The sequence below is a fragment of the Harpegnathos saltator genome, unplaced genomic scaffold (genome assembly GCF_003227715.2).
Source record: "Harpegnathos saltator strain DR-91 unplaced genomic scaffold, Hsal_v8.6 scaffold240, whole genome shotgun sequence".
Taxonomy (NCBI): domain Eukaryota; kingdom Metazoa; phylum Arthropoda; class Insecta; order Hymenoptera; family Formicidae; genus Harpegnathos; species Harpegnathos saltator.
In genome coordinates this window covers 399,040-412,801 of record NW_020230029.1, presented here as the reverse complement: position 1 = coordinate 412,801, position 13,762 = coordinate 399,040, and the positions used below count along the sequence as shown (strand labels likewise).

Below are 13,762 nucleotides of genomic sequence, written 5' to 3'. Positions count from 1 at the left end.
ATTAAGATAACTCTTATTTGAATGAAGCTTGTAAATATTTATGTATGTGAAAAATATAACATTTTTCAATAATTTCCAGAAGATACACTTTTTTTTACTATATAACTGGTACGTCTCGAAGTTTGTAAAAGAAAAGTGGTTGCTATCACTTTGCTTCCATGTTAGTAACATTTTTGAACATATTATCATCAGTAGCTTTTTCCCACAGCTGTCATTTCGTGGGATCTCGCTATTTTCCAAAAATAATATAAATACGATAATAGTAATAATTAACGAACAGCACACAAGGGCAAAATATGATGTGAGTGAATTAAAATATTTGATTTTCTGACTGTCATAATTTCTTAATTTCTTGAAGGAGAAGATTACATGAAGTACATAATCTGGATCGTATGACGCATCAATGTTTATCTAAAGTGGATAATCTTAACGTACATTAAATCTCTTTAAATAGAACAAATGGTAAGAAAAATTAATTCATTCTTACATGCTAACTCATCACTGGTTATAGATAAATTAATAATGTTCTTGAAAAAAACCATGTTATACCTATAGAAGGAATAATTGCTTGTTTGCCTACCACCTACACCTTGCTCTATTATGTTTAAGTTTTGTATTATGTTTTAATAAAATCCCACATGATAAGCTAAATATAATTTTAAAAATATAATCTTTTTCTTGAAAGTAAACTATAATATTGGAATAAATTTATGCTTGCTTTGTATAATAAATATAAGTGAAATATAAGTGAAAAATATTTATTTAATTTATTGTAATTTGTACTTATTTTAGAACAAATTTTGCATTTGTACTAGTCAAATAATTTAAAATTTAATAAAATAATAAGAATAATAAGTAACTCTAAATAAAATTGTATAACTATGTTTATTATGAACTAAACACTAAAAACAATTTTACAGGCTGAACATGTAAAGAAAACTGATTTATTTACTGCAGCCAAACATTTAGCGGAAAGCGAAGTTGAGTTGATAAAAGTGATTGAAAACTCTAGCAAGTGTCAAAAAACTGCTGAGAATATGCCTGCAAATATAAAGAAAATGAAAAAGCCTGGAAAGTCAGGAAATGTATATATCATTAATAATTTATAATATTATACTATTTTATTTATGTATTCCTTTTTTATTAGAAATTTTATGTAGTTAATTTATATACATGTTATATATACACATATATGTGTTATTAATATTGCATCACAATAGTTTATCTTTTTCTGATACAGTGTTCAAATTGCTAAGAATGTTCAATGTTGAGAATTAAAATTATTAATAATTTAAATATGCTAAAATACATAATTAAAAATACAATATTAATAAAATTTATATGTATAATATTCTATTAATAATTTAATTTTAGATCCGTCCATCAGCTGCACTATTGGCTGCTAAACGAGAAGCAGCACAGCGACAACTTCTAGTAGGAAAAAAGTCAAATAACAATTTTGTACAAGATATATACCAGAAGGCTATTGATTCATATGAGATAATACATAAGGACACTGGTCTCGTATTTGATCGAAGTATGGCAGAACATGAATGCCTTTGGGATCTAGATTATGCTGAGTGTCCAGCAAGATTCACACAAGTACTACAGAGATGTGAAGAGTTAGGTTTAGTGCAACGATGTAAACTTATCAAAGCAAGATTAGCAACAGAGAATGAAATTTTGATGAAACATAGTCAGAAACATATTGATATTCTGAAAGCTACTGATGGCTGTATGGACTCTGAGAATTTAGAACTGTTGTCGTCCAAGTACGACTCTATTTATGTTCATCCAGTATGTATATAGATATTTATATTTTAAATTTATATTTTAAATATATGATAAAACAATTCCTGTTTTGTTAAAATCTATAAATTTAATTTTCATTTTCAGTCCACATATAGATTATCTTTATTGGCTACGGGTTCAACAATTAATTTGATAGAAAGTATTTGCAAGGGTAAGGTACAAAATGGCATGGCTATTGTTAGGTAAGCTAACAATATTGAAGGTTTTTAACAATATGAATATATTTTTATTTATATTATTAATATATTTATATTATTTTTATTATTATGTATCTTATTTATTTAATTTTATCTTCATTGATCCAAATATGTCTAATATAATGTAATTTAATTAATCTTACTAATATATATATTTTTACACTTTATCATATTTTGAATGATATACATATTACACATGCCGAATATTATGAATATTTTCAGACCACCAGGCCATCATGCAATGAAATCAGAGTACTGTGGTTACTGCTTCTTCAACAATGTAGCACTTGCAGCAGAGAAAGCTCTAACTTCCAATTGGGCGAGTAAAATTTTAATCGTCGATTGGGATGTTCATCACGGACAAGCAACACAACAAATGTTTTACAATGATCCGCGGTATATATCTTTCTCCCTTTCCCGAATTTTTTTTAAATATTTTAAATTGCGTTAAATTAATACAATAAATAATTCGTACAACAATGTGATTCTAAAAATGTTTTGAATTTTTTTACAGTGTAGTCTATTTTTCGATACATCGCTACGAATATGGTGAATTCTGGCCTAACTTAAGGGAATCTGACTTCCATAATGTTGGAGAGGACCTTGGAGAGGGTTTCAACTTCAATATACCTCTGAATAAAACTGGCATGACTAACGCTGATTATATTGCGGTTTTTCAGCAAATTTTATTGCCAATGGCTTATGAGGTATGTAATCTGATGTTATGTAGTGTATTTAAAAATTATGTATTAAATTCTAATTTTCTTGTTAATATCTATTTTAATTTTGCAACAAATGTAATTTTATATTAAATCGTCGGAATCATTGTTTTTAATATGTTGATAGAATTAAAATTATTGTAGTTTCAACCGGATCTGGTAATAGTGTCAGCTGGTTACGACGCTGCTCTCGGTTGTCCAGAGGTATATTTTTCTAATTATTCATATCTTTTTTTTTCCTTAGCTTTGTCCAGACCTGGTCATTATTTCTGCTGGTTTTGATGCCGCGTTCGGCGATAACAAGGTTAAAATATTTTATTTGATATACCCTATATAAAATGTCATATTTAAAAGTATTGTTTTGCATGCACGAGATTTCGTCGTGAATTCTGCTTTGCGGAAATCTCGGATTGGATCGCGGGCCAATACTTTTCAATGCTACGAATAAAACGTGAAAATCTTGTATGCTTCTGAATCCAAAAACAATTAGGAGAAGAAATTAATACTTTTCACGAAAGTTCGCATTTGAAAATTATCGATTGCTATTGAATGCAAGGCATATTTGAAATGAATTGAATCCTTTTTAATACGAAGCATTCACCACTGCCATCCCGCATTTAGCGCGGTGAAATTTAATGGGAACTAATACTTTTCAATCCCTTTCTTCGGATCAGAAAGCAGAATTCAGACGTATTCAAAATGTCAATACTTTTTAATACGTTTCAATTCGACATTTTATACAGAGTATTTGTCAAATTTGATATTTGTCACAACATACGTTGTGTCTCTGTGTTGATTTTTATTATTAGGCTTATATTTGTTATACCATTATATGTATATTTTTTATTAACATGTGCGTGATATAGTATTTAATAAAATTTTTGTTTTAATCACTTATTTTACTTATTTTATAAAAATTTTTTCTTGTAAAAATATATATAATATTATTTGTTTATCATGTATATTAAATATGTGATAAAATTAATAAAACAATTATTAATGAATTATGTATAACTTAGCAATTATCTATAATAATAATTTAATGTGATTAAAAAGAAATATTTTGTTATGTATTAATTTATAGGGAGAGATGTTAGTGACTCCTGCATGTTATTCACACTTACTTTCATCATTATTAAGCCTGGCGGCTGGAAAAGTTGCCGTCGTTCTAGAGGTATGTAAACAAAAATAATAATAAACTATATATAAATATTTTTCACTCTTTTTAAATGTGTACGTATATATATCATTAATCATGCATGTTTAAAATATTTATTTTAGGGCGGCTATTGCTTGAAATCTTTAGCTGAAGGCGCAGCACTGACTTTAAGGACTTTATTAGGTGATCCATGTCCTATTTTACAAACACTTGATCTATCTTCATTGAGGTAAGCAATAACAAATATATAGTATCTAACTAACATATAATTTATATTTTCATGAGATTTTTTCCAGTATACGTGACACTATTTTAAATGTAATCTACGCACATCGCCCATATTGGAAATGTTATCAGTACCAGGACACACATAGTATTAATATTGTAAATTACAATAAAGAGGAGATAGCTAATCAACATGTAGTTACAGTTATATATAAGTAAGAATTATCTCATAATTAAGATAAAATAGTTTACTAATATGATTGATTAATATAATTTGAAAAAATTAATGTTTAGTAGGAGCAATCAAATTAAACCAGAAAAATATGAGACTCGAAATTGCTATCCTAAACAAAACAAAGAAGATGTTGAAGTTATAGATAAGAAACTGGACGAATTAATGCATTGTAAGTTTTTTGCCTGAAGAAAATTAAGAAGAAAGTTTTTAATAGATTATTTGATGTATTAGTAAACGTTTATATATATAAACAAATGATTTCTTTGGGAATTATATTTAAAAAAATTTATTATTTGACATTGCTGTTTTATGATAGCTTTTATTGTTTAATATATAAAGATTCTTGTTAAATTAAAATAGAGTTTTTTCACAGTTACAAATTTATATAAAGCACCGCACAAAGTATGTATTGTCTACGATGAGAGAATGTTAAAACATTGTAATATTTCCGACAATTCTCATCCAGAGAAGCCAACTCGTATCTCTAGCATCTATAGAAATCACGAAGAGTATAATTTACTAGAACGCTGCTATTTATTACATGTAAGATGATATATAATTATTTTATTTTATTTTTTCATGATTATTATGCGGATTAAAAATATATATTTTATAATTCTTTTTATTTTCTATTTTTAATTTACAGGGAAGGTGTGCAACAATAGAAGAACTATCTTTGGTTCACTCAAAAGATTACATCGACAGTATCAAGAGCATAATGACATTAAAACTTAAAGAATTAGACAAGGAAGCTGCTGGTTACAATTCTGTTTATTTTCACAATGAAACATGGTCAAGTGCCTGCATATCTGTTGGATCCCTACTGCAAATAGTGGATGCGGTTTTAAACGGAGAAAGTCAATCCGGAGTAGCTATTGTAAGACCACCAGGACACCATGCTGAGGAAGATGCTGCATGTGGTTTTTGCATCTTTAATAACGTGGCAGTAGCTGCAAAATATGCCATACAATTTCATCACGTTAAAAAGTATGGCACTTTCTATTATCTATATTAAATCAATCGCATTTTAATTTATAAACACTTCGCAATTTGAAATCCCTTTTATATAATTTTAATTATAATTATATATACAGGGTACTGATAGTCGATTGGGATGTTCATCACGGAAACGGAACACAAGCTATTTTCGAAGAAGATCCGAAAGTTTTATATACATCTGTCCATCGTTATGATAACGGAAGCTTCTTCCCAAGTTCTAAAGATGCTAATTATACGAGTGTTGGTTTAAATGCAGGCGAAGGGTTTAACGTAAATGTACCGTGGAACAAGGTAGACAGCAATAATACTTTATTCATAATACTGTCGTGCTAATCCATTTTAGTATTATTATAACGAAAATTCTTACTCTTCTTTCTTTGCTACATTTATAGAAAGGAATGGGAGATGTAGAGTACATAGCAGCATTCCAGCAAGTTATAATGCCTATTGCTTATCAATTTAATCCAGAGCTAGTTTTAATCTCTGCTGGATTTGATGCTTGTGTAGGTGATCCACTGGGAGGTAATGTATCTTGGTATTAAATTAACCACTATTGTTTATACATATGTATGTGTGTATATGTGTATTCACATATATATATATATATATAACAATTTTATAATATGAATATATATTAATATTAATTTATAATTTATAATTTATAATATAAATATATATTAATATTCATTTTATAATATATATATTCTTATAGTAGAACTGTTGAACTCTTGAAAAAATTAACTAATATTTTCTTTCCTTCATTAGGTTGCCACACAAATCCAGAACTCTATGGTCATTTGACACATTGGCTTTCATCCTTGGCCAACGGTCGCGTAATCCTCAGCCTTGAAGGAGGTTACAACATCAATTCTATTTCTCATGCGATGACTATGTGTACTAAAGCCCTTCTAGGCGATCCTTTGCCAATGTTGGGACCTGGTCAGGTACCCTGTACCAGCGCGATCAATTCCATCAACAACGTTTTGAAAACTCATAAAAAATTTTGGCCCAATTTACAATACGGAATGTCTTTACCAAAGGAAAAGTTACTTCCTAAACTCAAGATGATTTCTAAGAGAGAATCCTCTAAGAGAGATAAAAAGCTCGAAGAGTGCGGAAGAGACTTGGAAAAACCAAAACAAACGGAATCGAAAATTGCCTTAGAGGGAATTCAAAGCGAGAAATTGGAATTAAGTTTGTGTATCGATAAGAATTGCTTAAATTTTGTAACGGATGAAGAGATTCTGAAGCTGAAAAACGAAGTAGAGAATATTAAAATTAAAAATTCTGAAATGGATATAGTGAAAAATGACGCTGACGAGGCGAGGAGAAACGTTGGATCAAAGAAGAACAAAGCGAAAACTTTGGATGGTAATTATTATCAAATTTACAGTTTGAAAATAATTGTGATAATAGACTAAGATAAATTATATTTGATAATGTTCAGTTTCACAGATTATACAAAAATGTGTAAAGGACACAAATCAATCGAGAGATAACCAGCAAGGAAGTTCTGGCACATGTGATGACAATGATGACGAAGGAGCTGGAGCACTACAACGTGAAATACAAACTACAAATCTTCTGGACTATCTTTCTGATCATCTTCAGGTGTATAACTCATGTATTTTATCGTACAAAGTAATCGATACGTGTAAAAATATTTTTTTAAATATCTTTTATTACCATGAGTATTAACATGATGTTTCAAATTAAAGAAAAATATTATTGCTCAGGCTCTGACAGCGGGAGAAATGTTTGCGGTGGTGCCTCTGCGAGACTGTCCACATCTATTCATGGTTAACGAAGTTCCTCCAAGTGGAATCGATATGACTTTACCTTGCACGGAATGTGCTAGTACTGCGGAAAATTGGATCTGCCTGCAATGTTACACCGTGCACTGTGCTCGCAATGTCAATCAGCACGCGATACAGCATGCGGAAGAATACCTGCATCCTATCGCACTCAGTTTCAGCGATATTTCCGTCTGGTGCTATGGTTGCGAAGCATATATCGATAATTCTGTAAGTATTTCTGAAAAGAAACCATACACATGCACACACACACACAATATACTTTTTCTCAGGTAAAGATAATAAAAACGAATAATATACTGTATTTTTAGCAATTATATGCAGCAAGGAATGCAGCTCATCAAAGCAAATTTAATGAAGTGCTTCCCTGGACTTATAGTGAAAGTAGTACACATACATCTTAATTGATTTTAACGCTATTTTAACGCTAGCAATATTTCCCTCAGAAACTTTACAAGTAAAAATTTAAAACAGGGAACTATTTGAAGTTACAATAATTATTAATCTGAAATTATACTAATCAATAATACAATTAGATTAGAAATTTAAAGATAAAAATTAATTTCAAGGATTTTCAACTAAAAATCATGAATTATTAAACAAAAGAGAGAGAGAGAGGGAGAGAAAGAAATAATTCTGTGCTCTATAAAAATCCGCTTATATATGTAATGTAGTAGATCAGGATCAAAAACAAAAAAAAACAGAAATAATCAAAAAAGTGCAAAGTATAAATTTATAATATATGAAATAATTAATGGAATTTTAAGTAAATACGCAATTATATGAAAGCAAAGCTTTTATTATAAATCCAAGAATAATATTTTGTTCTCCAAGGAAACTATAGTCTAGAGATTGCTAAGAAATAACCAAATTATAAAAATGTCAATATATTAAAATAATTGATTTTAATTATTCTAGAAAACATTAATTCTATGTTATCCATTAAAAATACCTCGTAATGACTGATTTGTAGAAATGGAGTCTGGGAAAAGTTCAGATTCAGGAATTTCAGGATTCATTTCAGTAATTTTTAAAAATTATGGGAAAGAAAATTATCTTTCCCTATTTTTTCCATAATTAATTTAATTATTTAGTTTATTGACTAATATTTTCTTCTTACTGCAATTTTTCCAGCATACTATATATTTTTCTATATAGGATAAGTATATTAAAGATATGTAACACACGCGCGCACACATTTATACACACATACACACACACGCATCACACATTTATACACGTCATACACAAAGTAAAAATTATCATGTTTATAATTATATTTTCGCTTTTTCTTTTAATATTTCAAATACCTTAAGTACGTAGAAAATTTTCGAAATAATTTATCTCGATTTCATGTACATTTTAATAATGCAATGCATAAAACTAAAATCTATGTCCGCCATATTGTTTTAACCCGACATTACATTATCATTCATTTTTAAAAACAATCTTATAACAATCATAGCATTTCTCTTAAATACGAAATTAATTAAATGATCTATTTATCTTTGTAAATTATGAAAATTTATTCCTTAAAATTATTTTAAGAAAATTAATCTTTTGGATTAATTAAAAGAAAAATAGTTGCAAGAATACTACTTCTTTGCTTTAATAAATCATATTTACAAAGACTATTTCTAGTCCAGATGCGAAGCGAATAATTTTAGTAAAAATAAAAACAAGAAATATTTGTACTTGTGTCATCAAATTAACTTTTTTTCCCATAATTTACCAAGTCCTTAATTATTTCAATATTTTTTTTTACATGATATATTATTCGTAAATATCATTGATAATAAATTCATTGATAAATTATAAATTTTTCAATTTACTAAAAGTTTAAATATATTTGATAGTAATATCATAATTTAATAATATATCATTTTTAATTTTTATTAACATTTTAATTTCAATATCAATTTTACATTTTACATTTCTGAAATCTCATTTTATTTATTATTCTTATATCTCATAAGTGAGGGCGCATTATTATATTTTATATTAATTTAAAATATATCCCTCATATAGAAATTTGTATTAATATTTATACTTATGCATAAAAAAATTACTATGCTTCCATATATATATAAATATTATAACAGTGCTTCTCTCTTTTCAAATTAAATTGCATATTTCCTCTATTATATTTTCTGTAAATCTTTTAATAAGCCAATAAATAAATCACTTCAAGCTCTTTCTTTTTGCACTGACTAGTTTTTCATTAAAGTTATTTTATCATTACCTTATAAAATAAATAAAATATTGGGAAATATATTCAATTATCTATTTTTTCTCCTGCTCGGTTTTGCTCGGCACATGTCTATTTTGGTTTATGGTAGGGAGTTCAATCTTCAACAACAATAATTTAAATTGTCCAGCGTAGTCGTAAATATTCTTCGCAACTTCGATACAATTGCTAGAAACTCTATCGAGTTGCAAACTTAACAAATTCTCCAATCTTTCGAACGAAGGCAACGACGGCAATCTCTCTGTAGAAATGTGAGGATAAAAAGTCTTGACTACGCGAAAGTCGAATAGATGAGATCTACCGCGCAACAGTTCCGTAAACTCTGCTAACGCAGAAGCCGGTAACGCATAATACATCCTATAAGGGATTTTTTTGAAAATAAATTTGTTCTCGCAGTCCCGGATTCTCCAGACGATGTCATCCAATACTCGTGATAATGGCTTAGAGCCTTGCTCGTACAGATAAAAGACTTGCACGAGCTTGTATTTATGATTGTTGCCACTGCTAAAATTGATGCGGTTAGTGTTGCGTAACTGCAATAACGACGTGGGCAACGGGTAACTATATGACGTATATAGATGTAGATGCGTAAGATGTGGTTTAGCCTTCAACTCGGTCGCGACGTGAGACGTCAGCTGGAAGATACCGCCTTGATGTGCGAAAGCATAAAAAAGCGCCAGCAGGAGATTACTGACATACCAGAACACTAATTTCCTAGGTTTGCTTTCCTGTCTCTTTGATGAAGTAGAACCGCAGGACTTACTGCTATTATCATTCTTATCGATGACAAATCTTGGAACAATATCCAGACTAGGAACTTGACTTAGTTCGGGTGCGTAAAGAAATACTAGCGGAAAAAGCACCGGAATTATGAAACGAGGTTCCTGATGAGGAAAGAGGGACAATAAGACGATCGGAACGATAAATGTGCACGTCATTAGGCCCACAATGCTCTGCAGACGTGGCAGTTGCAGCCACTGTGCCTTCCGTACGCTGAAAATGAATGTTGTTTACGTTTAGTGTGCTTATATATGGAAAATATAAATTATAATTAAACTCATTTAACTTCTTCTACTCCAATTTCACAATTGAAGAAAACTTCTATCTGCATTATTTTACTTTGGATTGTTATCTAAAATATTTTTATCTTCAATTTCTGAATCCATAATTAATTTGGAATGTTATTATTTATTTTATATTTTCTCACCTGTTCACCATTTTCGCAAATTTCCACAGTGCAACAATTCCTAGGACACTGAACAATAGTGGGATGTTCACCAAGACATGTAAGAACTGGGGGTGCAATCCATGTGTTGCAAGATTCTTTGTGTTCATATTGTATCTCAGGAAATTCAACGGTGTTACTACAAAATTATTCATTCCAATTTCCATTTTACCTATCTCCTGCACTGTCAGGTATCCGAAGTAGAAGCTATCAACTATAATGAAGAATAATGCAGCCGGCAATCCACAGAAAATGAAATAGAATATCCTGATATGAAAGTCTATGAAGCCAACAGTCCTAGAACCTAAACCTCTTTGCAGCCAAAAGAAGACGGGCGCGAAAGCAAATGCAATGAAGGTAGGTCTATTGAATATCCCTACTATTGTTATTGTGGCCAGTATGAAGCAATGGTTCAATGAATGTGAAGGCAACAAAGCCTTAAATTTATGATATTTGACTCGCTCCACCCCAGGTTTTGCTTCACTGTGCTTTTTAGCAAGAAAATCACTCTGAAACACCACCTAGAAATATCAGGAAATTGTTAAAGTATTCCTTATTTTGCATAGAATAAAACATACCTTTTCTGAGACAGCCATGCACTGGGAAGTGAAGTACAGCAGAGCAGCGGTTAGTACAAGTTCAATAGCATTGGAAAGAGTACGAGTTGCATAAGTAATCATGATGTAGGAACTGGCATAAGTGACGAGTCTTACTCTATAGTTTTGTCCATAAATGCAGCATATTTTGTACAGAAAATAATCTGACAAAAAGGAGAGCATACACATGAAAAGTCGTGGGAAGAGTACATAGAAGTATGGGGTCCGTAATGACAAATTGAAGTAATAAAATACATAAGGAGATAATATCTTAAGGAATGTATAGGGCAGACCAACGATGAGCTTTGGAACAAATGCAGTACGAATTGGAAATGTGGAATTGAATTCCCAAGGCCTGTTGATGTCAATATCAAAGTGATCTCCTGCAGTAAAAAATAACAATATTTTAGAAAACAACAGACCTAAAAGCATTAAGTTAATAATCCTACCAGAAATAACTTCGATGGACTGAAAGAATTCATCAGGATGAATGTAACCAGTCTGTGGAACAAGAGTAAGAGCTATTCTTAGTACAGCCAGAATCCAGTAGAGACCAATCTTGCGTCTCACAGGTTTTATAGGCAAATAGTTTTCAATAGAGTTGCGGTACTCGTTCTTGTGCTACCAATAAATAAATATAAGTATGAAAAGAAATCATAACTTTATAATATTCAATAAATTGCACATTCATTTATATTAGTTTAAGAATTTTACTATGCTTCTTATCCCATAGTTATATTTAGATCGTTTAAATTATTTGAATTAATAAGATTTAAGGTTGAAATTATATTTATGAATGTATTCTATATGTAACACGCAATATTTTCTACATATAATTAAAATATTAATATTTAAAAAAATATGTAAATGGAGTTACCTTCAACGACATATTCCTCGTAAAATAAGTATATCAAAAATTAACCTCAATAATATTTTTGTCATTTAACCAGTAATGCATCGACATCATTCATTCATTCATTCAATAAATGACTGTGCGCTGGAAAACCCCAGGCTGATGCCAACCCCTAGACCCCATGTAATCTGCGTATCTACGTGAATAAAGTATTTGGAATCTATGACTATTCCAAGAGATTCATTACAGCATTCTTTATGTCCTCAAGATATAACAAATAACTGGTTCAATAAATGGCTCTGGGCAGAGCTGTTACATTCTATCCCCTACGCCAGTCAACGATTATGAGGATAAAAGAAAAACAGGGACAACGTGTACATACGCAGTCCCCACGATCAAAAAATATGTGTAGTTACAGGAACCACATACGACCGCCACGGAAGCGAACAGAAGACTAATGCATCGACATCCTATTTGACAACAGTCGTAAACATATTGTAAAGGAAGATTCACAATGGCCGCGTTCAGCAGAAAAAGCTACTTAGGTCCAGTTCCACAACTTCCTTTAAACGGAGTTTAAAGCTAAACCGATGGTTAAAAGCAATAGTATATGCGCATATACTATTGCCTTTAACCATCGGTTTAGCTTTAAACTCCGTTTAAAGCAAGTTGTGGAATTGGGCCTAAGCGCTTAGTGATTATTATCTATGATTGGAGTATTCTTTTAAATCTTTAACAAATCCAGGGGAATGAACCAGATTAGAAACGATAATCACTAAGCGCTTAAGGCCCGGTTCCACAACTTACTGTAAACGAAATTTAACTCGTTAACCCTAGTTTAGACGAAAAATTGCGTTCCACAACTGCCTTAAACCATGGTTAACGTTGATTTCTCACAGTTAAAGTTAAACCCAAAACTTTGAGTGTTTAATGAATTTAAACGAAGTTTAACACTGCAGTACCATCAATTTGAGAAAAAAATTTATGACTATCCCGGTTTTGGAATTCAGTTGACAAATATTTTGAATGTTTGAACACCAAAGAGATATGGCTTTAGAATACATATTATCTTCGTCTAAAGATGAAGATTTTGAAAACCTAATTTATTGACGGACAAGAAATATAAGAATAAGACGACCATCATATTCGGAAGAATTTGATAATGTCGATTTTTATGCACGATTTAGATTATCAAAAGAATCTGTTGTTGCAGTTTTAGCAGAAATCGAGCATGAAATTTCTCATAAAACAGAACAGTAAGTATATAAATTTAATTTAAAATATTGGGTTTTTTGCTTCGATAGATTATATTCTAAAACAGAGTATAAAACTATATATAAAAGTCAATTATTATATAATAAATGCAATCAAATCAATAATATAAACTAATTGATTATTATTAACACTGGACTTCCACCTTTTAATAAATTAATACTTATATACAAATGCAGCAAATGTTAATGTTGGTTAGTGTTTACTTCATACGAAACAGATATATTGTTCTCTACTAGATGTCATAACATCCAACTTATTTCAATTTTCCCTCTTTTCACTATTAGCAACAACCAATCATACTCTACGTTTGAAAAGAAAGAGAAGTCTTTGACAGTTTCTTCATACAGATTATAGGTTTAAGTAAACTACAGTTAAAAACATGATATGGAACGCGATATAAGTTTA

General features: G+C 30.1%; 2 protein-coding genes across 2 annotated transcripts; one reads left to right on the top strand and one right to left on the bottom strand.

Moving 5' to 3' along the window:
- Positions 1 to 200: 200 nt before the first annotated feature.
- On the top strand, positions 201 to 8,549 carry HDAC6 (histone deacetylase 6). The gene is made up of 20 exons (XM_011155893.3): positions 201 to 301; positions 359 to 462; positions 921 to 1,085; positions 1,375 to 1,797; positions 1,897 to 1,994; positions 2,232 to 2,405; positions 2,524 to 2,716; positions 2,873 to 2,932; positions 3,813 to 3,902; positions 4,010 to 4,116; positions 4,184 to 4,327; positions 4,407 to 4,516; positions 4,721 to 4,890; positions 4,994 to 5,334; positions 5,442 to 5,637; positions 5,739 to 5,868; positions 6,112 to 6,717; positions 6,794 to 6,957; positions 7,083 to 7,370; positions 7,472 to 8,549. The coding sequence occupies exons 2-20, from the start codon at positions 460 to 462 to the stop codon at positions 7,562 to 7,564; spliced, it is 3,555 nt and encodes a 1,184-aa protein (XP_011154195.2). The 5' UTR covers positions 201 to 301; positions 359 to 459; the 3' UTR covers positions 7,565 to 8,549.
- Positions 8,550 to 9,238: 689 nt separating this feature from the next.
- On the bottom strand, positions 9,239 to 12,562 carry PIG-Z (phosphatidylinositol glycan anchor biosynthesis class Z). Its single transcript, XM_011155891.3, has 5 exons — positions 12,107 to 12,562; positions 11,679 to 11,850; positions 11,212 to 11,612; positions 10,616 to 11,154; positions 9,239 to 10,401 (listed from the first exon to the last, which is right to left on the bottom strand). The coding sequence occupies exons 1-5, from the start codon at positions 12,116 to 12,118 to the stop codon at positions 9,444 to 9,446; spliced, it is 2,082 nt and encodes a 693-aa protein (XP_011154193.1). The 5' UTR covers positions 12,119 to 12,562; the 3' UTR covers positions 9,239 to 9,443.
- Between the last annotated feature and the right edge of the window lie 1,200 nt (positions 12,563 to 13,762).

What these genes read in the sequence shown, in the direction of transcription:
- HDAC6 (XM_011155893.3), top strand. An exon ending in ACTCTATTTATGTTCATCCA is followed by an intron (nt 1,798 to 1,896) that starts GTATGTATATAG and finishes TTTCATTTTCAG; the next exon opens with TCCACATATAGATTATCTTT. An exon ending in CAAAGCGAAAACTTTGGATG is followed by an intron (nt 6,718 to 6,793) that starts GTAATTATTATC and finishes GATAATGTTCAG; the next exon opens with TTTCACAGATTATACAAAAA.
- PIG-Z (XM_011155891.3), bottom strand. An exon ending in GTCCATCGAAGTTATTTCTG is followed by an intron (nt 11,613 to 11,678) that starts GTAGGATTATTA and finishes TTTTTACTGCAG; the next exon opens with GAGATCACTTTGATATTGAC. An exon ending in GCATGGCTGTCTCAGAAAAG is followed by an intron (nt 11,155 to 11,211) that starts GTATGTTTTATT and finishes TGATATTTCTAG; the next exon opens with GTGGTGTTTCAGAGTGATTT.